The sequence below is a fragment of the Bubalus kerabau genome, chromosome 21 (genome assembly GCF_029407905.1).
Source record: "Bubalus kerabau isolate K-KA32 ecotype Philippines breed swamp buffalo chromosome 21, PCC_UOA_SB_1v2, whole genome shotgun sequence".
Lineage (NCBI taxonomy): Eukaryota > Metazoa > Chordata > Mammalia > Artiodactyla > Bovidae > Bubalus > Bubalus kerabau.
Window position 1 is genome coordinate 5543530 of NC_073644.1, and position 27057 is coordinate 5570586.

The following is a 27057-nucleotide window of genomic DNA, read 5'->3' on the forward strand; positions in this document are numbered from 1 at the left end:
CCTGGTGAGCACAGCCCAGGGGAGCACCACCCAGGAGAGCACCTGCTGCACAGCCACTGTGGTCCTGGCTGCTCCGCCTCCTCTGCTGTCACTCACACACTTCCCAGCCCCAGGACCGAGTCCTTGCTTGTCCAGAGTGTGCACAAGCCTTCCCTCGGCCTAGAAAGTTCTTTCCCACATGCCCTGCATGGCTGCCTCTCATCCCCACAAGGCCCCCCAGGTCAGGTGCCAGCACCCCAAGGCTGCTCTGGAGGCAATGGGTCGCTATCCTCTAGGTGGCCCTCCTCAGCAATGACGAGGGAGGTCTCAGGATTGCTCTCAATGGCAGGCAGAGTCCTAGAAACAGCCCCAGGGTCTCTGCCCTCATCCCTGGAGTGGGACCGTGACATCACACCCAAGGAAAAGAACAGCCACGGGTGAACTGAGGGCCCTGTCAGATGAGCAGGGTGATGAAAAGGGAGATGACCCTGCAGGCAGCTCTCCTCGCAGTGCTGGCAGAAGCAGGGCACTCCCCGCAGACAGAGGCAGAGCTGAGGAGAGGCCCTGGACTGAGGACAGGCACCCCCGTGGGCAGGGGAGCGGCCCCAGCGACAGTCACGAGGTGCCTGCGAAGGTGTGCAAACCCTGCCCATGCGTGCATGCTCTTATACAAGGCAATCGTTTCCAGCCCCGAGTCAAGGTTTTAAAAAGATGCACTATGGAGCAACGGTGGTCTGTCACTCGAGCTCGTGGCTGGCACCCAGTGGGCTCCAGGATCTGTGCTGACAAGCAAGGGCATCTCCGAGGACATGCAGCCCGTAGAGGCTGCCAGGCACCTGCTGATGACACAGGAGGCCCGGGTGCCAGCCAGGGGCACCAGGGAGGAGGAGCCCTCTGAGGGTGAGTCGGAGGTAGCTGCTGAAGGGGCACCAGGGCTGGGAGAACCGTGAGAAGGCTGGGTGCCAGACAGAGGTGGGCAGGAGGACCCGAGACCTGCACGTGCAAACAGCAACAGCCTCTATCTGGGGAAGTCAGCTGCATGGTAAACTGATGAAAAATCAGGAGAAGACCTGAGCGAGTGGGCTGTGCTTCATGAACTAGGTGCTGTGTCACAAACGAACATTCGCATGTTGCCTGTGACCGTTCCACCACGAGCAGTGGGCAGCAGGACTTCTCACCCGGGGCCCTCCCCGGGTTACCTGTGTGGATGCGGCTATGGCGCTCCAGCTGGCTGGGCTTGGCAAAGGCCTTCTCACACGTGTCACACTTGAACACCCGTGGCTTTTGAGAGCTTAAGGAAGGACCGGCCTGATGCGTCTGCATGTGCTCCTGGGGAAGACACACACATATGAAGGACACTGACGATCATAACAGAGCCTTACAGACCTGAAATGGGACAGGAAAACCAGCGCGGAAAGGCTGGTCGGCGGGAGCAGGACCCCAGGTTCACCTCCGGTCAAGACCCCACAGAGCAGAGTTGGGGGTGGTGGGTGCTGGGACGTGGCCCGCCAGGGAGACCCAAGCCCCCTGAGCTTGGGGCCTCATCCTGGCCTCCCTCCCTGTCAGCCACCGTGACAGGTTTTAGAGGGCTGGCTGGGTACTTCGCAGGATGTTCCTCAACTGACATGTGTCTGACGTTTTCCTCACAGTTAGACCAGGGCTGTGGGCTGGGGGGACAGGGGGCGGTGCCACTGCCATCCCGTAACGCCACGCGTCCACTGCTGCACCGACTCTGAGGGAGCGGTCAGCGTTTGCCAGGCTTCTCAGCGAAAGGCGGTCTGTCTGTAACACACCACCCCAGAATGGTCATGGGAGAGAGCTACGCCTCAGAAACATCAATGTGTATGATTTCAAGTACCTTCAATTTTCTTTAACCATTTTTATTCTTTTGTTTCTTTAAAAGTATTTCTTCTCTATCAGGCTGTAATTTCTGGACTCTGCAATGGGTGTAGAGCTAAGCACTCCCATTCCTCTGACAGGCCTGAGTATTTCATTAGGAAAGCGGGGCTGCAGGTGTCGCATGACCTGACCAAGAGCACAGACATTCTGAGCGACAGCCTCAGAGGGTCATGGGAGAACCCCAACCTCACCAACCTCCTGGCCGTGGCCTCTGCAAGGAGAGCTGCTTGGATGGTCAGTGTTTCATTTTTAAAAACGAACGTGGAGTTCTGTTTTTCAAAGCATATTAATACTGGGCTTTCCCATCTCAGAAAACATGGTAGAAACAGAGGTGAGAAGTGTAACCAGCTGCAGGCCTGGAGAACAGAAGCTGGTGTGCTGCCGGAGTGACTCCTCGGCAGGCCCTGAGAAAGGCGGCCTGGGCCCTGTGTGCACTTCGGTGTCTGCAGGGCCCGATGCTCCAGTGACTGGGCACAGAGGAGGGGCCCCGGCCCGGATGTCGCGGGCGGCCGGACACACGTGCCCTGGGCTGTGCCCCTCCAGGTGTCCTTGAAGCCACGCCCCAGTACCCATTCCGTCTCCCACTCTCCTCTACTGCGTGCATGCCCCAGTGGATCCACCCGTCCCCGCAGGCGGGAGGGCACTGGCGGGGCTCCCAGGGCTGGCAGGTGCACACACCCTGCCCCACCCGAAGCGCGGCACGGACGCCTCTGTGCTCTCCCGGCGGGGCTGTACCTTGAGGTGCGTGGCGCGCTTGAAGGCCTTCCTGCACACGGGGCAGACGTGGATGCGCTCACGCCCGTGGGCTGCCTTGCTGTGCTGCAGCAGCAGGCCGGCCGAGCCAAAGCTGCAGCCACACTCCAGGCACGCGTGCAGCCGGGCCTCCTTCTCAGGCGCTCCGCCCGGGGCCAGGCTGGCGGAGACGTCCGTCACCTGCAACGGGGCAGAATCCCAACCGAACCGCTGAGACCCGACTCCCAGACAACACCTGACAGCCGCCGCAGGCTTCTGCCAACTGCTCTCACTAATCTGGGCTGTGGTTTTTTTTTTAAAAAAAAGGATGAAAAAATCAATCAAATAGTTCTGACGATGCAAGGACGTCACACGCCATGCGAAAACGATTGGCCTGTGACTCCTGTGTCAGGTGGGCATGCGTCTACACAGGAGCGTCTGTGTGAGCGAAGAAAAAAAACGACAGGCACACCTGTGCTCAGCTCCCCGCACAAAATGCATTTCTCGTCTTTTTCAAAAGGTTGAAAACCACCGGGAATAAATGACACTCAAGGCTATTCTGTTACTGCAGGAAACAACCCACCTGATTAAACAAATGACATTTAAGGCAGGACACCCATTAAAAGCCCTGGAGGCCCACGCACACTTGTTTATCAACACTTACAATAACTAAAACGCACAGGACATGTTTCTGACTCAAACATTCCTCTCACGGATGGGAGCACTCAGTACCTGTCGCCTTTACTGTAACCGCAAGGACAACAGAGCTTCCGAGTCCTGAGACCTGTGAGTGCATCCCTGAACTTGAGAGTGCTCTTGTGTTAACAGCAACACAAACCAAAATCCAGCCAAATGGGTTCTGGTTACTGAGGCCAGATGGGGAGAAATTCCCATCGCTGATTACATCTAATTTCTATTTGAAAGAAGTCCTAGTCTCACCGAAAGACCAAAAACTAATTTCCTTAAAATCCATTTGCTAAAACTGCTTAATAAAATTTAATTCTTCAGAAATAAAAAAATTTCAGAGCTTTATTATTGGTATTTTACTTTTCTGAAAAGTTTTAGGGGTTTTTAGACTCTTTATATTTAGAACTATCATTTACTAAGAGTTTTGTCCACCCCCTCCAAAAAACACATTTTAAGAAAAGAGACTAGTCAGATGACAAACAGGTCTCGTACACACACGTGAAAATGCCTATGAAAAGGCATAACAAGATATGAAAGAAACAGCAAAGGTATCACAGGAAATCCAACAAAGAGAACTAAATGCAAGAGAATGACCACAAGTAATCTGCTACTGCTGCTGCTAAGTCGCTTCAGTCGTGGCCGACTCTGTGCGACCCCACAGACGGCAGCCCACTAGGCTCCCCCGTCCCTGGGATTCTCCAGACAAGAATTCTGGAGTGGGTTGTCATTTCCTTCTCCAATGCATGAATGTGAAAAGTCAAAGTGAAGTTGCTCAGTCGTGTCCGACTCTTAGCGACCTCATGGACTGCAGCCTACCAGGCTCTTCTGTCCATGGGATTTTCCAGGCAAGAGTACTGGAGTGGGGTGCCACTGCCTTCTCCACATGCAATCTGATCAGTGGGCAAATCAAGGAGACACTGGTAAACTGAAAACCAGGTCTCACAGCTTTGGTTCCATCTCCTTCTGACCCGGAATCATGGCGCGAAGGAGACCCCGCATCCACCCTGGGTCCCTGCGCTTGGCGCCTGCTCATGCTTGGCAGACATGTGGCCCCAGGCGCACGGAGCCCCGGCCAGCGGCTCTCCCCATCCTCAGCAGACACGTGGCCCCAGGCGCACGGAGCCCTGGCCGCGGCTCTCCCCATCCACAGCAGACATGTGGCCCCAGGAGCACCAAGCCCCGGCCGGCGGCTCTCCCCAGAACCCTCCAAGGCCGCCCCTTCTGAAGCGAGGTGCTTTGAAAACCTTGAGACACTTCAGACGACACGTGTGCTGTACCTGGTAGGTGATCTCCTCACAGGCGGACGACGGCTGTGCAGGGGGGCTCACCAGGATGACCTGGGGTGAGCCCGTGCCCCCTGGGCCCGAGAGAGAAGGGTCCGTGAGTAAGGCTGGGAACTGCTGACCCTGTGGAGAGGATTACTGCTTTAGCAGCTGTGACATGACCCCACCCAGCTGTCACTAAACACGGTGATATCTGGTGGGTGCTGTGCACTGGTTTCATAAGATGCTGACACTGGGGGAACTGGGTTAAGGGAGGGTCCATGGGATCTGTGCTATTTCTTTTAATTGACTGCAAATCCACAATTATCTCAAAAAAAAAAAAAAAAAAAAAAGGCTTAATAAAAACAAACAAACAAAACCCCAGGGCTTCCCTGGCAGTCCGGTGGTTCAGACTCTGCACTTCCACTGTAGTGGGCTGGGGTTCGATCCCTGGTCAGGGAAATAAGATCCAGCATGCTGCACAGCTCAGTCAAAAAAAAAGCAACAAGAACAACAATAAAAAGTCCTGAATACAATGTCATTTACTAGCTTATTACTGGTATCTCAATGGCTAATTTAAGTAACCTTAATGCAAATGCCCTGATTCAAAAGTCAACTGCCTAATGCAATAAATGTTGACAATTAGCGATACTCACAAAAGTGGTGACCTGCATCCACTAAGACGGCGTCACCTGAAAGTCACTTACTTTGGGTTTGTATTCTTACTTGCAGACTATTTCTTTCTTCGTTGTATTTTGATTACACTGATGTGGAAATCACACTAGTTCTCACTCCCCAAGTGCACATGCATTCTGTAAGGGCCTGAGCAGAGCAGGGTCTCCTCAACTGCTCAGGGGTCCGGGTGGCTGAGCAATCTCGTGGGCCAGGATGAAGCCCCTCGCCTTTCAGTGTCCTGAGTCCCCTCGGGAGGGCCAGACTTGCTGGCGGGGACCTCACAGAGCAAAGGGCGTGTGTCAGGCCAAGCTTGCTGTGTGGACAGACCCAGGAGCAGGCCGAGGTGGCGTCACTGGTCTGGATGGGAAGGAACCAAGTCCCCCCCGAGGTCAGAAAGCCCACGCAGCCGAGGGGGATGCCTGGACCGCGTCTCCCCAGCGCAGAGCCTGGAGGCGGAGGCGGGGCTCAGACAGGAGCGGGGTGACCCTCTGCCCTGCCGTCCGCCCGCGGCAGCCTCCGCGCAACAGGCTGACTGCACGTGAGGGCCAGAGGCACAGCCCCTGTCGGAACTCCACACGGCTGTCTCACAACCACGCCTCGCCAGAGCTAATCACCGCTTCTCAGGATTTTCCCAACGGGGCTCTGGAAGGCTTGTCAGCATCTTAACCTTCAATCCAGCACACCTACTGCAGGGGTTCATCTAAGAACCTAAGTGGCAAGGAATACTGGAATTCCCACACCACTGACATCATCCGGGTGCCTGGGAGCCCCCTCAGTGCCCCGGTACAGGGCGAGGGGCCTGGAAGCCCCCTCGGAGCCCCTGTCTACAGGGTGAGGGGCCTGGAAGCCCCCTCGGAGCCCCCATCTACAGGGCGAGAAGCTGCATGTGCACTAAAACTTCTGCACAGCTAAAATCACGGATGCGAACATAGTCACAGTAAAATTAACAAGGGGGGAAGAGTTTATACTACACAATACATACATGAGCTTGTTTCTGTAAAAGTCAGAAAATGTGCATCCGTATGTGTGTGTAGAAAGGTCCAGAAGCATGTACACACTCACACGTTCACTGCAGTTCCATCGGGGGAGGGGGGTGGATTACTTATGCTTTTTTGCATTGTCTGGATTGTCTTATATTTCCCATTTGGCATCAAAAAATTACTTTTTAAATTTAATCGCAAAACCACCGGCTGCGTTTTGCACAGATTCCCTCAGAAAGAAGGCGTCTCCTGGGAGGACCCCGCCGGCAGGGCGCGGCACCCACCTGAGAGGCGATGTTGAGCGTGACGGTGTCCAGCCCCCCGGACAGCAAGCCCTGGGTGTCTGCCAGGGTCAGCGTGACGCTGGCCTCTGCCCCCACCGCGGACGAGGACATGACCAGGCTCTGCGCAGAGACAGCAGACGGCGACAGCGGCGTTGTGGGAGGCAGGCTTCCAGCTGTGGCGTTAAGTTCTACAAGAGAGGCGAAGTGAGCAGATGAGTGGAGAAGCTGGTGAGTGCATGGGCGTTGGCTCGGGAAGACGGCTCTCACGCAGGAAGGAGTCGGTCACGGTCAGCATCTACAGCCCTAGGCTCACGAGACTGAACCATCAAGACCACCTCCTCTCAGATTCCGACGCTACCGCAAGGCCTTCGTGAATACCTACGTATCTCTGAACACAGACTCTGCCCCTCCAGCGTCACACACAGGAACAAGCAGGGAAAAGAAGAGCGGAAAGGTGACCCCACGGTCCCACCCCTGTGGCCAACACAGAAGGGAACTCAGACAAGAACTTCCAGGGTCCCATCCTCACCAGGACCCTGAGCGATGACCCGCTCTGGAGCGGATGTCTGGCGATTCCGCTCACATTCACAACCCCACCGTCCTGCACGCCTGCCTAGCCTGAGACATGGGCGCTCCAAACGCCCTCGCAGCACCCCCTGAGCACTGACATCCTGCGCAGCACTCCAGCTCCCTCTGCAGCCAACGATACGAGAAAGGAGGACACTGGGACAGGCGGGGCAGAGACGGGCCTTCTCTCCACACAACAGAGACTCATGCACCCGCTGGCAAACGAGACAGCTCAGCGTGGGGTCAGCGCCCAGATCCTGGGGGCTCCAACCAAGACAACGTGTGAGCGTGACACACATGCACATGCGCGTGTACACACACACAGGCCATCCTTCCACCGGTCTGACAGTGACTCGACGCCCACTGGCTGCAGCCACGGTGCCAGGGCCCTGGACTGGCCCTCCCACAGAGTGCCACACGCCGCTGCCTGGGGATGCCTGAGCACGGACACCACGTGGCCGCGGGGCCTGGCTGACCCCGGGCCTGCTCCGAGGCACAGCAGGGGCCAGGCTACTTACTTGTGGCTGGCGTCCTCCACAGATCCACACTCCCGGACTCGCACACTGTGCTGCGCAGACCTGGAACCTTCAAAAGCAGTACAACCATTAGGAGGCTGCGTGTGTCCGCTCTGAAGCACCACGCGGCTCCCGAAAACCTTGCCTTCCCCCCCACCCGCGCGCAGCCCCCTCCAGGACGGACGCGAGTGTGGATCTGCGGAGGGGCAGCACCCTGCAGCCGCCGTGCCCTCCACACGCCTGGATGCTCACACACGGCGTGCAGAGGTGAGTCTAACGGGAGGGCGAGGTGGACAGGGACCGCAGCCCCTGGCCAGGTCCAGCCAGCGGAGCGGGGGCTCCACTGGCATCACTCAGGAGAGACCCCTGGGTGAGAGAAGCAAGAGCAAACCGCTCATGGCAGGGCTCACCCCAGGGCAGACAGCCGGGATACCAAACATCACCGTGACTCCCGAGACAAAGCCAAAACCACAAGATACGCCCGCCCTTCTGCTGACTGTCAGAGCAGGCGAAGGACCCAGGACATGCAGCCCAGGAGAGCACAGACAGCGGAAGCAGCGTCACTAACCTCGGGGCACCCTGACCCCGGGCCCAGAGAGGACACCGAACAACTGCAAGGAGGGCTGGAGTCCACACATCAACCAGACAGTGAGGCGAGTGAACCCTGAGTAACACTCGAGAGATTTCCCACAAGAAGCATGATCCTGGCTCAAGCACAGCGAGCCTCCATATGGCTGAAAAGAGCCCGGCTCAGGGGTAAAGAATCCACCTGCAATGCAGGAAACACGGGTTCCATCCCTGGGTGGGGAAGATCCCCTGGAGGAGGAAACGGCAACCCACTCCGGTACACTGGCCTGGAGAATTCCATGGACAGACAAGCCTGGTGGGCTACGGTCCATGGGGTCACAAAGAGTCAGACATGTACTTAAGTCAGACTGTACTTAAGTCTAGGAGAAACGGGCTAAAACTAAAATAACCTCACAAACAACTAGTAAACAAAAAAACAATCTCTTCTCTCACTGAAAGAAGAACTCAATTTCTTCACCAAAATTATCTTAAAAATGGACTAATGGAAGAACAAAAAGGTAATACCCATTTAAGATAAATTCCTTAAAAAGGTGTGCTAAATTCAGGCCTCTATCAGGAACGACTTTCTGCCTCCCAAAGGGTACTGACAACATATTCTGACTGTTCTGTAGGAAAACTGTTCGCCAGGGGTGTAACCTGGAACTGACTCAGAAACAGCCTGCAAAGCCTGGCACAGCGCGGAACCAGCACCCGAGCTTCACCTGGACGCGACACCGACTCACGGCCGCATGAGACCGTGTGTGACCCACTAAACGGCAGTGGCAGCCGCCTCCCCACCGAGCCGCAAGGAGCCCGCGCTGCTGCGGAAGCCGACCAGCCCGACCGTGCCCCATTCACAGGGAGGGTGGAGACCAACGCCCGCCGCGTCACCTTCCTCCCGCGGTGACGACGGGCCTGCAGCGTAACTGTCACAGGGTCACCCTGAGGGTCTGCGTTCTGGTGCTCATCCTGCAAGAGGCATGTTTAACCTCCAAGTCATTTCCATTTCAGCTCTTATTCGTGTGGCCTGAAGCTCGGTCCGGGCATGAACGACTTGAAGGTAAATGTTGCCCATTAGGACACAGTCTCTTGACAATAAGGTACAGACAAGATCGGCTTACAAGCTCTAGTGGAATGTGCAAACCTTGCTAAAAACATCTGCTTGGCACCACGGATTGAATGGTTCAACATCTGAGGAATCTCTGCCTACAGTCAGGATTCTTCAAAGATGCCAAAAATGTTTAAGTTAATACTGCAATTGAGTGCTTATGTGAAATTAATCCTCTATTTATAACTGATACAAATGTTTAATTATGAACACATCTTTTATTTTATAATATCATTAGACTCCTGAAAAAAAATTTTTCTTTAAATAAGGTACCAAATTAAGCTAAAGGGGCATCGAAAAGAAGGAGAGAGAAAACCTCTCAGGTGGCTCTACAACAGTTAGTCTAAACAAAAGAAAAACTAAATCAGAAGAAAGGGGCGTGCTTGCCGTCTCTACAGAAACATCCGAGTGTGCGTCCTGGGCCCGCACACCGCAGGCCGCTGTCCTGGCACGCAGAGCTTTGGCCAGTCCCATGCAGGCCGCGCTCAATTCGAGACGCCTGAGGGCTGACCAACAGCACAGAGGCCTGAAAAGGCGCCGGCGCCAGGGCAGAGCCCTCAGCAGAGGCTTCCCCGACCCCCTGCTCCACGTTGATCGGAACATCACCAGCTTGAAGGAACTGCTCTCTCAGCGAATGCCGGGATCACCAAGCCAAGCAAGACGCCACTCCCTTTAAATGGAAGCATCCAAGACTCTCCTTGTCTTTCCACTGACTGGCCCGAGACTCATTAAAGACACCAAGCAGAGCCCCCAAGGAGAAGGACGGTCCCACCAGAGCCCCCGAGGGGATGGATGGTCCCACCAGAGCCCCCGAGGGGAGGAACGGTCCCATCAGCTACAGCAGGCTGCTCCTCAGGGAAGCAGGAGGCGGAGACGGCCCGACCCCGAATGTTCTGGGACAGAGACCGCCACCAGGGCGTGACAGCAGGCACTCGGGCGAACAGGAGACACCGAGCCGCCTGTCACTTCACGTGCCGCACTCCACGGGGTGGGACAGATGTCAGAGCCCAGGAGGTGGTGAGAGCTGGTCCTTCACAGCCAGACACAAATCACGACCGTCAGGAAGCATCCACAGAAACAAGCACGCCATGTAACTTTAGCAGCATATGACATACTGCAGACATCTTACCCACCACAGACGAAATCAGAACTGAAAACTCCCCTTAACTGAAAACAAAAAAGTTTCTTATTTCAAAATTAATAGGTGAAAGAATGCAGTTCTATGACACAACTCTCTTAGCTCCCCAAAATTAAACAACAAACTGATGAAGGAGGGACAGAGTCGAGACAGGAAAACAGAGAGCAGAGGTGGAAACGACCGTCAAAAGCCCGGGTTGTGGACCCACCCCGGTCCAGCGACATGAGATGCTGATGAGGCTGTCAGGCACCCCTTCAGCCGAGGGGAGCACGGGCAGGAGGCCCCCTGGGGTCCTGAGTGGACCCTGACCACACGCAGCCCTCGGCTCACCGCCCGCCCCAGCACACAAGGCCAGCCAGCAGCACAGACAGCTCCCGCAACCTCCCTGGCCGGGGACGCGCCTCCCCTCGGGACGCCACCCAGATCGGGTTGGCCCAGTGACCCCGTGACCTGCGCTCAGGGCGGCCTTCTCTCCCGCGTGGCACTACGGCTGTCACCCTGCACTGCCACGTGGACTCTGTGGTCAATACCGGCGCTCTGCCAGTTTCTAGGATCCAAAACGTAGGGGCCCGCGGCCACCTCGCCCGGCGTCCCCACTCAGAGGGGCCTTCAGCATGCGGCATACATCGCACTCTGGGGGGACGGACCGCCACCAGGTAAAAAGGCACTCCAAGAGAGCAGGAAAACAAGTCTGGCTCTGGGTACTGAGAAGAGCCACACATATCTAAAGATGAAGCTTTACCCTCAAAAAGAAATAAAAAATACAGGGTTGTCAAACAAGAGGGCTGAGGAAGGAATGGAAGCTCTGTCAGGTCCAGAAAACAGGGCATCACCTATGAGGCGGGGCATAGTGGCACTGAAGCTCTGGCACTTTTATTTTGATGGCGCTCATTTACTTTTACTTTTTATTAAAGTCGATACTTCAAAACCTTAGAAAGATGCTTTCTTTTATGAATAATTCTACACTCTATCCTATACTCAGGAAAATGTGGCACAGGGCTCACCCCGCAGAGCACAGAGCAGGGAGTCTGAGAGCCTTTCAGAGCCTGGGTGTGATGGGGCCATCAGGGCCAGCTTGCACACACACAATGCCTTGCACACTTGCCCAGGACCATTTACCTTTACTCTGCAGAAGGCAGGAACAACCCTGAAAGGTCAGTAATACTCGAGAGTTCTGGGTCCCAGAACTACACAGGAGCCTCTAATCGTCAGGAATTACACCAAACGCACGAGAACAGGCGGCTGACACAGCTGTCACCTGGAAAGACAGGTGGCCCTTTCCACTGACGACGCACACAGCCCTTCAACTGACACATTAGGAAGCATTTCGGTCGTTCACTGCATACCTGAAGAGTTTAATGTTGCGCTCTGCGAGAGCAGCTGATCATTGCTTATTGTCAAGGTGGCACCTGTGGATTGATTATTGATTGTAGGTGCTGACAGTCTTATGCTTCCGTTTAGTTCACTACTTCCATTAGAACTGTGTTGAATAAGATCTTGACCTAAACAGAAATTAACATTGTGATATCTGAAAGTAACATGTTAACTTACACACTGCTAAGTGTGCTAAACATACAACAACACCCCTCTAAAAATGTAAGCTGTCTCATTTTTAACATTTATACAAAAAAATGAAAACAAGACTGTGAAAGTCATTGCCCTAAATGCAAGTATCTGTCCACATGCTTTAATCTGTGAAGTTTCTAAGTAACTCTTAAGAGCTCTACTTTAATTCCTCCCTGTTTAGGCACTTATGGCTACATGCTTTGTTGAATACAACTTAAACCGAATTGGAACTATTTCCCACCATGCCGGACGACCAGCTGCAGCCTCAGGGGCCTGATGGAGGGACAGGAGGGCAGCGTGGCCACAGCGGCTCTGCTGTGGGAGGCTCTCTGCCCCGCAGTGCCCTGGACGTGCAGGAGACTTGGGCTTCCACCAGCCTCGTTAGTTTCACAGTCTCATAACATGATCAAGCAGTGTACAAACAGAGGAACAGGAACATAAAAAACCTGTTGCCTTTTCAGTGAAAACCAGGCTGAATGCTTTGCAAAGACCTGGCAAAGAGAAGCTGCTTTAAAAAAAGCTATTGTCGAGCCAGGGGGAAGCAAGACAAATATTCGAACTGCTGCTACTGCTGCTGCTAAGTCGCTTCAGTCGTGTCTGACTCTGTGCGACCCCATAGACGGCAGTCCACCCGGCTCCCCTGTCCCTGGGATCCTCCAGGCAAGAACACTGGAGTGGGTTGACATTTCCTTCTCCAATGCATGAAAGTGAAAAGTGAAAGTGAAGTCGCTCAGTCGTGCCCGACTCTTAGCGACCCCATGGACTGCAGTCTACCAGGTTCCTCCGCCCCTGGGATTTTCCAGGCAAGAGCACTGGAGTGGGGTGCCATCGCCTTCTCCAAATGTACGAAACTGGAGGGCAAAAAGACAAACGGGTGCTGCACCTGGCTCTACCAGCGCCGGCAGCCCCGCGCCACCCTGGGGCGCATGCCTGCAAGTGCGGCTGAGCAACGGTGGAGCTGTGGGCGAGGCGGAAAACGCAGCTCCACCAGCAGAGCAGACCGAGCTCAGAGACCTTCAGGGAAAGGCTCAAAACCACGTGGCACCACTCTTCTCTCTGCTCAGCAAGGCTCTCTGTGAATAAAGGAACTAGAGCCACCAGGTAGGAGTGCTCTTACTGCTAAGACAGCTGGAGAGGCCGACCACAGTCCTCACCTTCACCCAATGTCTACTTCTCTTCTTATGAATTGCTGAAAGGTCTACACAACTTAACTGAAGTAATATTTGTATTCTAGCATTCACAAGCATGTATAATTCCATATACTCATGGAAAAAAAGAACATTCTACAAATAACTGAAAATCTCTGTAAGTGGCCACAAATTAAAAGCTCTTCCAGACTCCTCAGAATGGGCTAAGAAACTGCTGGCTTAGGAGTCCTCAGAGCCCGTGCTCAACACATACAATAATGAGGAGACAGGAAATAAATCTTAGGCCTTTAAAGTTTGGGCAAACTTTACCAGTTTCATCAACTAATAAAGATTTCTCCTATAATAAACCTTTTAAGCTAATTAAGAAAAAATTAGTTATATTCATCTAATACATTAAAAAGCAATTAAATAACTGAATGATCAATATAGGAAAACATAGGAGAAACAGATGCACAATCCACAAACAAAAAAAACACATTTTCTGAACCATAAGCAAGAATCCCACATTTTGTGCTTTTTGTATAGGACTAGCAAAACACCTCTAAAATTGAGATTACTCAAAAAAGTTTATCTGATCAACAAAATAGCTTTCTTAAAGTAACTCATCTGTTTCCAAGAGTAAAATTCAAATATACATATACACACACAAACACACACACACACACATATATATATACACCCAGAAGGTTGCTGGATTAGATAAAATTCAAAGTTAATTTTTGCTGCATGTTAGAACCTAAAAATCAGTGCTTGTCACTAAAGAGCTCCATCTAGGAACAGTTCCTCCAATTTCTCTCACAAATTGAAAGGAATAGACACGTCTTAAAAGAGAAAGCTTTTGGTTTCCTTCTCAGTAACTGCGCTATGCCAATAATGGTTTCTGCAGAAGCCTCATGGAACAGAGGGGACACTCTGCGGACCTCTCTCGGGGCTGTACCCAGGGTCCGGCCGCCACACCCCCAGCACTGTCAGGGAAATCACGGTGCTTCCTGCCATCACACCGGATCTCCAGGGAGGCTATTATGATTCCCAGCAAGATGTTTCTTTTTTTTTTTTTTAATACTTTTTTTAAAAGCTCACAAGGTTGTTTCTATGAGACTTAAATGAGTTAATATTTGTGAAAGTTACTAGAATGGGAGCTGGTGCACAGTAAGGGTCCAAGAAGTTGTTGCTAAATTTAAGAACTGCTCAGTTAACACAGAGTTCATGGCTAAGAAGTATGTGGACAAAGCACACCTGTAAACTGCGCTCCAAGCTAACTCGGACGAGACGAGGGGGCAGGCTGACGGCGAGCATCACAGGCCTGGTGACCGACACGGAGGCTCGGCGGGCCGGCCCAGGGGCCTGCGCTGCCAAAGGGTGTTTTCTACCCACTTACCTATTTTTCTATCGTTATTTTCTACATGATCCGAGAAGAATTCTGAAAGGTAAGGAGAGTGGGTATCTGTAATGCTCTGGGGTACCAAAAGTATACACTTAAACCAATTACACTCCTTCAGCTCAAAGGAGCACAATAAGCATTTATGAAGTATGGTTTTCTGCTCTTGACTAAACGAAAAATACGTGACCAAACTAACTGGCTCAAACTAGAAGTGCCGTGGGGAACCACCACGTTTAATTCCTGCCAACAGATATGAACTGCAGGAACATTTTCACTAAATGGAGTTTCCCAGATAAATTACAAACACTTCCTGAAGCACTGGATTTACGCAAAGCTCAGTCTCACAGGAAAAAAATAAAACAAAAAAAACCCAGATAAGATTTACTTAAACTGCAGGTGAACAGATTTTAAAAAGCTGAAGACTCACCAGAGATGGTCAGGGTGATCTCCTGTGGCGGTCCCGAGGCTGCGGCAGCGGCGGGCCCGGCAGCCTGGGCCAACGCCTGGCTCAGGCTCGAGTTGTTGATGGTCAGGGTGATCTCGTGGGGGCCGCCAGAGGTGGAGACCAGGCCTTGTGAGGTCATCACCTGAGAGAGGTCTTGCGTCCCTGGTCACCGTTATAAAACAGAACAAAGCTGGGCTTAAAAAATAATAATCCTCTCCTTTCTCCTATTAAAACTTTAGTGAAACTAAGACTTTAAGATTCAAAACACAGTATCAGTCATCTCTAGGTCCTTCATCTAAAATGATAAAAAAAAAAAAGAGAGAGAGCAAACTCTTATGTTGAAACAGGAACCCAGTTCTATGAATGCAATCTCTGTGCGTGTATTGGTTAAACATCATTTATCCTTAAAAAAAAGCTTACTGCATTCTTAGGACACGTGATGCACTTGTTAAGCTTCACACAGAGAAGAAAACATCTTAGGATCAAGTGCATGACTGTGAGCAGCAAGCCGGAGCCCAGCTGCCATGACCGCCGGGCATCAGCTCTCACCGCTGCTGCTGGTGGCCAGCACCGAGTCCTGCTCCGAAAGTGGGCCTATGGTCAGGTTGGCAGATGTCACCGTGGGCTGCAGGGACAGGCCTGGGATGGGCTGGATGACCACACTGGCCGGGACCGTGCTCTCCGGTGTCTGCAGGGAGCTGCCCTGCGGGGCCAGGCCGGGCTCCGCTGTCAGCTGCTGAGCAAGCAGGTTGCCCTGCTGTAGGGTCTGCTGCAGGACACTCGGGTCAATCTGAAAGCACAGAGGGCCTTGTAATGGAAAAGTCACGTGGAGTGTGACTCCTACTCGGGAAGTGCAGAGACGCCAAGCAGGCGTCTTACCTGCAGAGTGATGTTATTGACAGTGGAGGCATCGATCCCGGAGATCTGGACATTGGGCCCCACCAAGTTAGCTGCCAGCTGCAGCTGTATGCCGTCCAGGGTGGCCAAGCTCCCGTCCGTCAAAGACACTGTCCAGTCACCACCAGCTGCAAGAGGCAACATGGGTGACTGGGAGCCAGAAACCTTCTTAAACAGAAAGACTCAATGCTATACAAGGATTTCCCAATATGTTTTACCCATATATCAGTACGATCCAGTTAACAAACACTAGTATTTACTTTATATCATACATATATAAATACATGATGGCAAAGATGGAGGGCAGGAGGAGAAGGGGGTGACAGAGGATGAGATGGTTGGATGGCATCACTCAATGGACCTGAGTTTGAGTAAACTCTGGGAGATAGTGAAGGATGGGGAGGCCTGGAGTACTGCAGTCCGTGGGGTCCCAAAGAGTCAGACACGACTGAACGACTGAACACCACCACCACCATGTGTCCGACTTAACTGTCACAAAACAAACCCTGTGAAATAGGTAACATCCATTTTTAACACATCAGGAAACTAGGCTCAGAGAGATCACCCTGATTAAGCCCATGATAGAAAACTATGCTATTATTTTACTGGGCTTTAATTGTGCCATGGGTCATTAGACAGAAAAACAGCCACTCTAAGACGTCTAATAAATATGAACATTTGCTTCACTCTTTGTAAGTACACAAAAGATAATGTTTATTTCATATTATTAGTAAATATTACCTGACTAAAATGTAATGCTTTTCAAACACTATTGTGACCCAAGAGCAATTCAACATTTGCAGTGTATTAAAAATAAGGCTTAAGGGGAGTAATAAATTATGTTTGTTAAGTTTTGAGAATGCTAAGAAACAAACAGGTTTGAGCCCAACAGACCAAAGAGCTGAAGGGTAAAATGCAGAAAGGATGGTAGAGAGAATGGGAAACGGAAAGACAGCACGTCTGAAGGATGGAATTCCATCTTCCCACTGCCTCCTGGGAAAATCTCAGGGAGGGCAGCGTCGGAGCTGGCTGGGTGGACACAGCGCATCAGTCGCCCTGCAGCCTCTCCCCGCGCCCCCAGCACACGTGGCCCACCTGACACGGAGGCCGGCAGGACGGCCTGGCCCAGCAAGCCCGGCTGCAGCAGACTCTGGTCCAGCTGCCCGGTCAGCACCGGGCTATTCATGATGAACACGCCGGGGTCGGCGGACGGTGCGGGGGCTGCGTTCACGGGCTGTGGGCCCTCGGCCGCCGCCCGGGGCGCGGGCTTCCGGGCCTTCTTGGGGTCTGGCTTGTAATGGAACTGCATGTGTGTCTTCCTCCGCCCTGACGTGCGGAAGCGCAGCTCGCAGTGCGGGCACTTGAAGGGTTTCGCACCCGTGTGCAGGCGCATGTGCACCTTCAGGCTGCCCTTGGTGGAGAAGGCGTTGCTGCACACATGACAGCTGAAGAGCTTCTGGCCTGGGGGAGGAGCCCAGAGTCAGCCGGGCAGAGGACTCGCCCCGGCCTCCTTCCCCCCTCCCCTGCCCCTCCAGCCTTGGACCCATGTGCTGCGTCCACCTTCCCCACCCCCTCAACCCCCGTGGCTCACAGGACCCCAGGACATGTGGCTGAAAACTTAAAAGTGAGTCAAGGTCACTGTTTAGGACCTGAGTTTGGAGTTCCGTCTTTCACAATACAGAGGCACACTGCACCATGCATTAGGGTCTCTGCTCCCCGATTTTAGGAAGGGTGAGTTTGCCTATCACCGTGGTCTTCTCAGCCTGAACCAGACCACGAGGTAATCTTTCTAACTAACACAGGTATTTAAGTCTGAGTGATGGCCGGTAACTCCACACTGGAGACCCAGATCTTTCCTTCAGTGTTAGATCAGGAATCTCAATTCTTTTACATTCATTTCTTCATTCATTCATTCCTGATTTTTAAGCTTTCTATAATCTTGACAAGGCTGTGTTCAAAATGCACAGGAACAAGTGTAAGATGCTGTCGGGAGGCACGAAGTACCGTGCAGGTGTCTGCTCCTACCTGTGTGAGTCTTCACGTGGCAGTCTAGGGTGGACTTCACTGTGAAGCTCTTCCCACATTCCTCACATCTATATGGCTTTTCTCCAGTGTGGATTCGAACATGCCTAGCCAGGAAGCATTTGCAATTAGATGTTACAAATAACCTAATGCTTTTAAATTTATAGCTATCAATATGGCTTCCCTGGTGGCTCAGTGATAAAGAATCTGCTGGCAATGCAGGAGACGAGAGTTCAATCCCTGGGTTGGGAGGATACCCTGGAGAAGGGAATGGCAACCCAGTCCAGTATTCTTGCCTGAAGAATTCCATGGACAGAGGAGCCTGGCGGGCTACAGTCCAAAGACTGGGTCGCAAAGAGTGGGACACAACTGATCAACTAAACACCAACAGTGTACTAAATTAATTCAGCAAAATAAAAATTTTCATAAAAAACAAAAATTTTTAGCTTTACTCTATACAAAAAATACCACCAACAAAAAAGTAACTGCAAGACCAATGATAACAGGCCTGATTTTCTTAAAAACCAAAGAGCTCTTACAGATCAGCAGTAAGACAACAAATATCACAGGAGAAACATAGGCAATGGACAGGCAGCTTAGAAAAGAAACAGATGCATCCAAAGGCCACATGAAAAGGTATTTCCCCAGACTCAGAATCAAAGGGAGCCAGTTACGAAGACAAGATGCCGCTGTCCCGCCTGCCTGATGGCCCACTGTTGGCAGGTGGCCGGGGGGCGGCATCCAGGGACTGGGGCCAGAAACAGCACCGGCCTCAGGCCTGTGACGGCGGGCATCAGCCCTGACCCCGCACCCACACAGGTGCCCGCAGAGAAGAGGGCAGTGGGGCTCAGCGCCGAGAACCAGACGTTCACCAGCCGGGCGCTGGTGGCTGCTGGCCGCGCTCAGAAGGCACTGCCAACCCAGCAGCGCCTCAGGACCCCCAGCCCTCCCACCCCACACAAGGTCCTGTATGAAAAGGCCAGGACACCTGCTGGGGCTCCTGGAGCAGCCAGCTCCATCTCCCCCACGCTCAACCCCGAAGGCGCCCCCTCCCGTCACCCTCTGCGCTCCCTGTTAGCTCCACCTCCTTAAGCCAGCTCCATCGCCCCTACCCTCAACCCCGAAGGCGCTCCCTCCCGTCACCCTCTGCGCTCCCTGTTAGCTCCACCTCCTTAAGCAGAGGCGGTGTCCGCCATGCTGTCTGTGAGGCACTTTCCAAGGTTGGGAGCACTGCACAGTGGCCTTCCTCCTGGGAGCCCCCGCCCCAGCCGTCTCCCCTGAGCCGCGAGACCTCAATCACCGCCCCACCACGGGGCCCTGCCCCTGGGCTGTGGGCAGGTGGCACCTGCGGCCGCCAACTCCGGGCCTGACGTCCTCGGTAGCTCTTATTTCACTGCCACCACAGTCACACAGAAAACACCGTAGGGAAGAACCTACAGAGCAAGCGGACTTCGGACTAACGCGCTGGAGAAGCTTGAGGGGGACCTCTAACATGCCCCAGCCCGGAACGCAGATGGAGAAAGCAGGGCGCCCTTCGGGGCACTGGGTTCAGACGGCGCAGCGCGGGGAGCAAGGGGGCCCGGCACAGCCCCCCACCCCCCAGAGCCACTGCCCGCCGCACCTGACCAGGTCACTGGGCTTCTTGAAGCTCTTGGGGCAGTAGGAGCAGCAATTGGCATGCTTGGGCTCGGCCTCCAGCTCGGCCTGCCGGTCCTTCATCTCGCTGATGCGGTCCTTCTCGGCGGCCGACTGCACCAGCACCTGCTCCGAGACTGTGGCGCTCTCCTGCGGCGGGATCTTGGCCAGCTGCGCCGTCTCCTCCTCGGTGAAGGTGATGACCTCGGGACGCGCCTTCCGGGATGTGCTTCTTTCGGAGCCGTCCTCCTCCTCCTCCAGACCCATCTCTAAACGACACACAGGACAAAGGACCAGCTCCTAAGGGACACTGAGTCACAGCAGAACCACCAAAAATGAACATGTACCTTAAACGTAGAAGGTTAGAGTCTGCAGCTGAGTGAAGCTATCTGTGGGATGGAAAAGGGTTTCTTCCCACCACTGCCTGTGGACAAGGGGGCCGCGGTCCCTGGTAAAGGAGCGGCATGGAGAAGGCGGCACACCAGCGCAGGGATCGCTGATGGGGAGGACACTGCGGCCATGGCCCCCACCCCTGCAGCCACTGCAGCCAGGCCAGCAGTGAGCTCTGAGACGCTCAGCATCCACACGAGTCCACACGTTCACACTCACAGATATGCGTTCACCAGTATAGCACAAAGGGAGTTTGCCTGAGAAAACATGCAGCCCAAACGGAGAGACCGAACTGATAATCAGCAAACAGCTCTCAATTAAAAAGACTTACTGAAAGGAAACACACACACACACACACACACACACACTTTAAAATGTGTTTAAGTATTCTCTCAGTGAAATGTAAGGATATATTTACATTCATTAAAAATAGGAATAAGCTGCTGTTAAAATGTCACTGAGAAGGAAAAAAGCTTTGGCTGGGGGAGAGAAGGGACATCATTACTGCACAGATGTCTAAAAAATGTTTAAAAAAACAAGAGAAACACTAAATAGCAAAGTGGACAGTGGGCAGAACCAGAGGAGTGAGCTACCAACAAGCTCACGGTCCTCCCCGCCGTGCCCCCTACGCAGCACGTCCATCCCAGAGACATCAGGCGCCAGAGGTGTGAATGCACAGCACAGACCAGAGCCCAGGCCCAGGACACCGTGTGAAACAGCACAGCTCAACACTGCGTGTGGGGCGCCAGTTACAAAAGTCAGAACACTGTACTGGCGTCACAGGTCAACGTGTCAAAATGCATGCACGCTGCACACTGTGCAACGTACACATTTTTCTCACTGTAATTTTACTCTTGGAACTTGCTCAAAAGAAATCATCTGGTAAGAACAAAATGTGTAAACACGAAATAACACTCTCAGGATTACTACACTCGGCATGGGAATGGGGTAAATCCTTGCCTAACGCTGAGTGAGCTCCACACGGCGTCTGGTGCCTCTCAGGTTGACAGCACACACGTGGTGGGCACAGCGTCATGGGGGAGCACTCTCCCTGCCACACGGAAACCCTGGGCACCTGCTGCGTGTCCGTAACAGGTGCTCATGTCATGAACCAAATGGAATCCATGCAGTTGTGTGAACTGTTGCAGACCTGTGCTCACCAATGACCACTGTGTCTGCAGTGAACATCAGTGGAGGCAAGATGAAGTGGACTACAACACTGCATGGGATGCGATTCCCTCTGGGTTAAGGAATTGAGATCCACCTACATGTGTGTGCGTGCACAGGCGGGAGACTGTGCCATGCGGGATGCTGGCATTTTGGTGCGAGGTGACTAGTGAGATAAACAATTTACTGTTCGTGCCTTCCTGAACCTTTCTTTCAAAGAGCATGTACGCTTCCATAATCGGAAAGGGAAATGCTGATGTACCAATCACCTTTGAAGTGAATGAGCCACTAAAGCACCGGTTAATAAACCTGAATCAGCCAAGGGGCCTCACCTCCTCCGTCCGTGTCTCCTGGCACTGACCCGCCCGAGGTGGCTGTCTGGTGCGTCTTCATGTGCTTCTTACAGTGCATTGTGGTCCGGAAGCCCTGCTCGCAGAACGGACACCTGTAGGGCTTCGCGCTCACGTGCGTGGCCATGTGCCTGGTGAGGCTGCCGTTGGTGGTGAAGGCGGTGCTGCACACGCTGCAGCTGAAGGCCTTGACTCCTGCGGCGACAAACGACGTGCAGACACACCTCACCACCTGAAGCCACACGTCAGAGCAAACGAGGATGTGCTCAGTCAGCACAAAACTAAAGACCGTTTGCTTGCTGTGGCCTCCTATCTCTTAGGAACCGAGGGTGTCTTAAGAGGAGGTTACTTTAAGAAGATGGAAGCTGATGTCAGGTGTTGTAAGGATGGTCATGATGAAGCAGACAGACTACAGGACGCGCTGACAAGATGTGAAATCAGTGCTGGTGGACAAGGAAAATGGCCCAGTCCCTCTGGAAAGTGGTTTTGATCAAGCCCAGGCTTTAAACAAAGCCTGAGCTTTGTTTAAAGCTGAAACAAAGAGAAGTGAAAACTTGCGTCCACAAGTCTGATAGCCAAACAATGGCAACAGCTCAGCTGTCCAACAATGATGAGTGGACGAGCACGATGTGCTCTGCCCACACACTGGACTTGGACTTGGCCATAAAGTGACTGGAGGGGGACACAAGTCAACACACGAGCCCTGAGCGCCTGCTAAGGAGGGGAAGCCAGCAACAAGAGGCAGCAGGTCGCCTGGCTCCTCTGACAGGAAACGCCCGGAGGAGGCAAGTCCACAGGCAGGACGCTGGCGGTGGCTGCTGGGGGCTGGGCACGGAGGCAAGTGTGGGGTTCCTTTAGGGTGTGATGAGAATGCTCTAGAATAGGGCTGTGGGATGGCAACACAACCTGTGAACACACGGAACCTCACTGCGTTCAGTGAGAGGCAGACTGACCGGTGTGCGTCTTCTCGTGGGACTTGAGGACCCCGGAGGAGACGAAGCCACGTCCACAGAGCTTGCACTTGTAGGGCTTCTCCCCTGTGTGTGAGCGCACGTGCTGCTTCAGGTGGCTGGACTTCTTAAAGCCTTTGCTGCAGTAGTCACACCTGGGCACAACGCAGACAATGTCAGTGCACAGCGGGATCACCAGTGAGACACCCCAGGCTGGAGGAACAGCAAGCGTCCTCCACCAACAGTTATACACAGTCAGGCAGAACTGTCACAGAGAGGAGGTGTGCACACCAACAGTAATACAGTCAGGTGGAACTGTCACAGAGGTGAGGTATGCACACCAACAATCATATACAGCCAGGCAGAACTGTAACAGAGAGGAGGTGTGCGTACCAACAGTAATATGGTCAGGCAGAGCTGTCACAGAGAGGAGGTGTGTGCACCAACAGTTATACAGTCAGGCAGAGCTGTCACAGAGAGGAGGTGTGCGCACCACAGTTACATACAGTCAGGCAGAACTGTCACAGAGAGGAGGTGTGTGCACCAACAGTTATACAGTCAGGCAGAGCTGTCACAGAGAGGAGGTGTGCGCACCACAGTTACATACAGTCAGGCAGAACTGTCACAGAGAGGAGGTGTGTGCACCAACAGTTATACAGTCAGGCAGAGCTGTCACAGAGAGGAGTGTATGCACACCAACAGTTATATACAGTCAGGCAGAGCTGTCACAGAGAGGAGGTGTGCACACCAACAGTTACACACAGTCAGGCAGAGCTGTCACAGAGAGGAGGTGTGCGCACCTACAATTATACACAGGTAGAGCTGTCACAGAGAGGAGGTGTGTGCACCAACAGTTACACACAGTCAGGCAGAGCTGTCACAGAGAGGAGGTGTGTGCACCTACAGTTATACACAGGTAGAACTGTCACAGAGAGGAGGTGTGCGCACCTACAGTTATACACAGGTAGAACTGTCAGAGAGGAGGTGTGCACACCTACAATTATACACAGGTAGAGCTGTCACAGAGAGGAGGTGTGCACACCAACAGTTACACACAATCAGGCAGAGCTGTCACAGAGAGGAGGTGTGAGCACCTACAGTTATACACAGTCAGGCAGAGCTGTCACAGAAAGGAGGTGTGGGCACCAACAGTTATATACAGTCAGGCAGAGCTGTCACAGAAAGGAAGTGTGTGCACCAACGTTTAAACAAAACTGTAAGATGGTAGCAATAAAAATGTGTTAGATCAGATTCTGCTTATACCCGCAATGATTTTATTTCAAAGTTAGTAAAACCTATAGCAATCCTTCAGCAAAATAGTTGATTAATTAGAAACTATTCCTTTAAACATAACAGGAAACTTATTATGTGCTGTTTTCTTTATGAAGTCATAAAACACTGCAAACCCTTCTGCTGCATTAGGATCAGAATCACCTGAGTCTAGACACCTGGAAATGTCAATTAATACATGTTGGTTGGTAAAATATTTTCACAAAACAGAGCTATTCTGAATAATATATAAATATCCACTGTTATTCTCCTCTTGGGTGTTATGAAAGATATTAAGGATGAAATAATTATAAATTTCAACATTCCCATTCATATATTATTAAGAACAAAATTTTAGAAAAATTATTTTATTTCTGTATTTTTTCTATTTCCAGGCTTTCATCTGTGATAGAAAGGAACACAAAGCACACAGCTTGGCACACAGCAAGTTCTTGGAAAGCGCTGAATGTCAGGAAAGCCTAGGGAGATGTCACAGAGGAATCACAAGAAAACACTTCCTAGTCTCACCTAAAGATGTCAATGCAAAATCCCAAATTAAACATTAACAAATACTTGTTAATGGATAAATCAGAGTGTGAATAAAATGTCGGCAGTTCTATATAAAGTACACAAAGAGCCTCGGACAAAAAGGCACGTTAGAAATTTAAGCCATTTCTGAAAACAAGGCAGCAGCCGCCTGCAGTGGGGACAGGAAGCCGCAGCAGACGCTTTACAGGGACAGCCTGCTGCGTGCTGACTCCAGCCACATCGCTGATTAGCTGCACAAGCTTTGGCAAGCCTGTCTCTTCGCAGAGCTTTGTGACGCCGCAGGCATGGTGCAGTGGGCATGAGGCACAGTGGGAGGGCCGCAAGCGCAGCAGCAGGAGCCTCGAGAGGCCCGCGTACCTGTAGGAGCGCCGGCTCTGCTCTTCGGTCTCCTCCAGGAACGGGGGGCGTGGAGGCGGCAGGTCCATCTCCTCCTGGGGGGACTCCTGAATCAAACGAGTTGTCTAAAATGTAACGGAAGCACAGAGTGGACTACTTGAATATCTATGAATGAACATAAACACCTAACAACCAAGGATAAGCATAATCATAAATGTGGATTTAATGATGGAGAAAACCCAATTAGGCCATTGCAATCATTTGGGCCAAATAAAACAACAAAAATCATCTACACCAATTTTATTAAAGAAATATTTATCTTCCATTAACTTGTTTAATACAAAGTTTATCCAAGCATGAAACTGATCTTACCATATTTTCCATGTATATTAAGATCACACTTGCACTTGCTCTGTTCTTACTGAGAGTGAACAAAAAGCCCCACTTTCTTAAAATATTCAGTCTCCTCGCTTGCTACAAAATCACAGGGTTGGGGGAAGCACATTCCCAGTCCAGGAGTAGCAGCTAGGAAAATAGGCCCTGAAAGTTTCACTGGAGGATCCAGGTCTTCCACTTGGCAAAAGCTTCCCACAGGGGCTTTTAAAGAGGGAAACAACTGATGGGCCCATCATCCCACCACTACTGAAAGATTTCCGAGAACGGCAAAATCAACACCAGAACAAAAACTTACATGCCTCCAACTTGGTGAGTGGTGAAAGTCACTCAGTCATGTCCAACTCTTTGCAACCCCATGGACTATACAGTTCATGGAATTCTCCAGGCCAGAATACTGGAGTGGGTAGCCTTTCCCTTCTCCAGGGGATCTTCCCAACCCAGGGATCAAATCCAGGTCTCCTGCATTGCAGGTAGATTCTTTACCAGCTGAGCCACAAGGGAAGCCCAAGAATACTGGAATGGGTAGCCTATCCCTTCTCCAGCAGATCTTCCTGGCTTAAGAATCAAACCAGGGTCTCCTGCATTACAGGTGGATTCTTTACCAACTGAGCTATCAGGGAAGTCCGACTTGACTAAGAAATAAAATGTCAAATGATGCGTCTCAATATTTATATTTGGTCCGTTAGCATGCATTCTAACATGTTTCTTTCAAGATCCCACAGATTAAAATGTTCAGGTTTGATTGCTAAAGCACCATGACATCCTTCAGATGTTACCAAAGTCCGTTCCACTATCCTGACTTCCCTGACTTTTAATCGAAAATGTCAGGCCACGTGATGGGAATGAAATCTTAAAGTTATACAAAAATGTTTTAAGGGAAAAAAAGCCCTATATGACAAACATTCCAGTTTTCACAGGTGATGCAACGGTGTTAAAGTTGTAACGAGCATGCATATGCTCTTAAGTGAATTTTACAGTGAAAAAATTACAGTGAAGAATAAGCTAGAATTAACTTATTCTTGTTTAACTACATTAATGGTGTCGGTGCCAGGCACCTAAAAAATTACAGTGAAGAATAAGCTAGAATCTGCTCATGAGGACACTTCTGTAACACTCACTACATTAATGGTGTCGGTGCCAGGCACGGGAAGGAGGTTCTGCTGGTGGAAGCTTGTGGAGAGGGCCTGGGACTCCAGTGTGCTAGAATCTTGTAACTGCTGGACAGGGGGGAACGGGGTCTGCTGACTGTATGTATCAGTCACTGTAAAACCTGAAACAAGTGAGAAAATGTGAGTTTCACCAAATACTAAAGCTACACACACACACAAGAAAAGCAAAAAAAGCTGGTTTTACAAATAAAGCTAATTCAAGTCACATGTGTGCTTTCTGAGCTAGAACCAGGGTCGTCAGTCTTATCAGCAGGCTCTGAAGTGACCTGTGCACAGGCTTGCATCCTCGCAGGGCCAGCAGACAGACCAGCCACAAGGACGCACTTACCTCTAAGTCCCAACTGCTACTCAATTTCCTTTCCTTGGCTAGAAACCACATGTAGCGTGGTTATTAAAATCACTTTCTGGAAAACCTGAACAGACTACAAAATAATGTGTGCATAAACATGTACATACACACACAATATCCATGTAAGAAAGCATGCAGTTTGAAATCATACATTCCAGAAGAGCATTAACACACACACACACACACACACAATATATCCATGCAAGAAAGCATGCGGTTTGAAATCATACATTCCAGAAGAGCGTTGACACACACACACACACACCCATACACACAATCCATGCAAGAAAGCTTGTGGATTGAAATCATACATTCCAGAAGAGCATTAAAGGAAGCTCTCGAGGTTACTGTAAAGTTAAGCCCAGCCAGGCACCGCTCATTATTAAGCCTCAGGTGAGACCCACCACTGACCCTGAGACAAGCCAGCCGGTTCGAAGGACTGCTGAGGGGGTGCCTGCTCGTGAAGCTGGTCCACATGCCCCTGCAGGGCCTGCTGTGGGGCCACGAACCTGTCTGAAGACAGAAGTAAGAGGGGCTCACAGACCTGGAAGGTACCGCAGGCCTACCAGTCTGTCCAAAAGGATAGGTTTCTTTTTTTTCCCACAACTTAGCTTCCTTATTTTGAAAAGACAGTAGGAAGACAAT

At 51.8% G+C, this 27057-nt stretch overlaps 1 protein-coding gene across 4 annotated transcripts in view; it reads right to left on the minus strand.

Moving 5' to 3' along the window:
• Positions 1–27057, minus strand: part of ZNF236 (zinc finger protein 236) — a 69765-nt gene that overhangs the window by 4783 nt on the left and 37925 nt on the right. For 2 of the 4 annotated variants that reach the window (XM_055559646.1, XM_055559647.1), the window contains exons 15-31: positions 26824–26925; positions 26013–26164; positions 24520–24623; positions 22348–22499; positions 21377–21589; positions 19474–19756; positions 17856–17959; positions 16926–17291; positions 15813–15958; positions 15483–15723; positions 14916–15095; positions 14486–14527; positions 11740–11895; positions 6499–6686; positions 4575–4703; positions 2614–2811; positions 1179–1308 (exon numbers count right to left, since the gene is read on the minus strand). In XM_055559646.1, coding sequence (XP_055415621.1) covers positions 1179–1308; positions 2614–2811; positions 4575–4703; positions 6499–6686; positions 11740–11895; positions 14486–14527; positions 14916–15095; positions 15483–15723; positions 15813–15958; positions 16926–17291; positions 17856–17959; positions 19474–19756; positions 21377–21589; positions 22348–22499; positions 24520–24623; positions 26013–26164; positions 26824–26925 — 2886 coding nt within the window. Of the gene's footprint in view, positions 1–1178; positions 1309–2613; positions 2812–4574; positions 4704–6498; positions 6687–7583; positions 7651–11739; positions 11896–14485; positions 14528–14915; positions 15096–15482; positions 15724–15812; positions 15959–16925; positions 17292–17855; positions 17960–19473; positions 19757–21376; positions 21590–22347; positions 22500–24519; positions 24624–26012; positions 26165–26823; positions 26926–27057 lie in introns of those variants that run through there. The other 2 variants (XM_055559649.1, XM_055559648.1) reach the window with 2 other exon arrangements.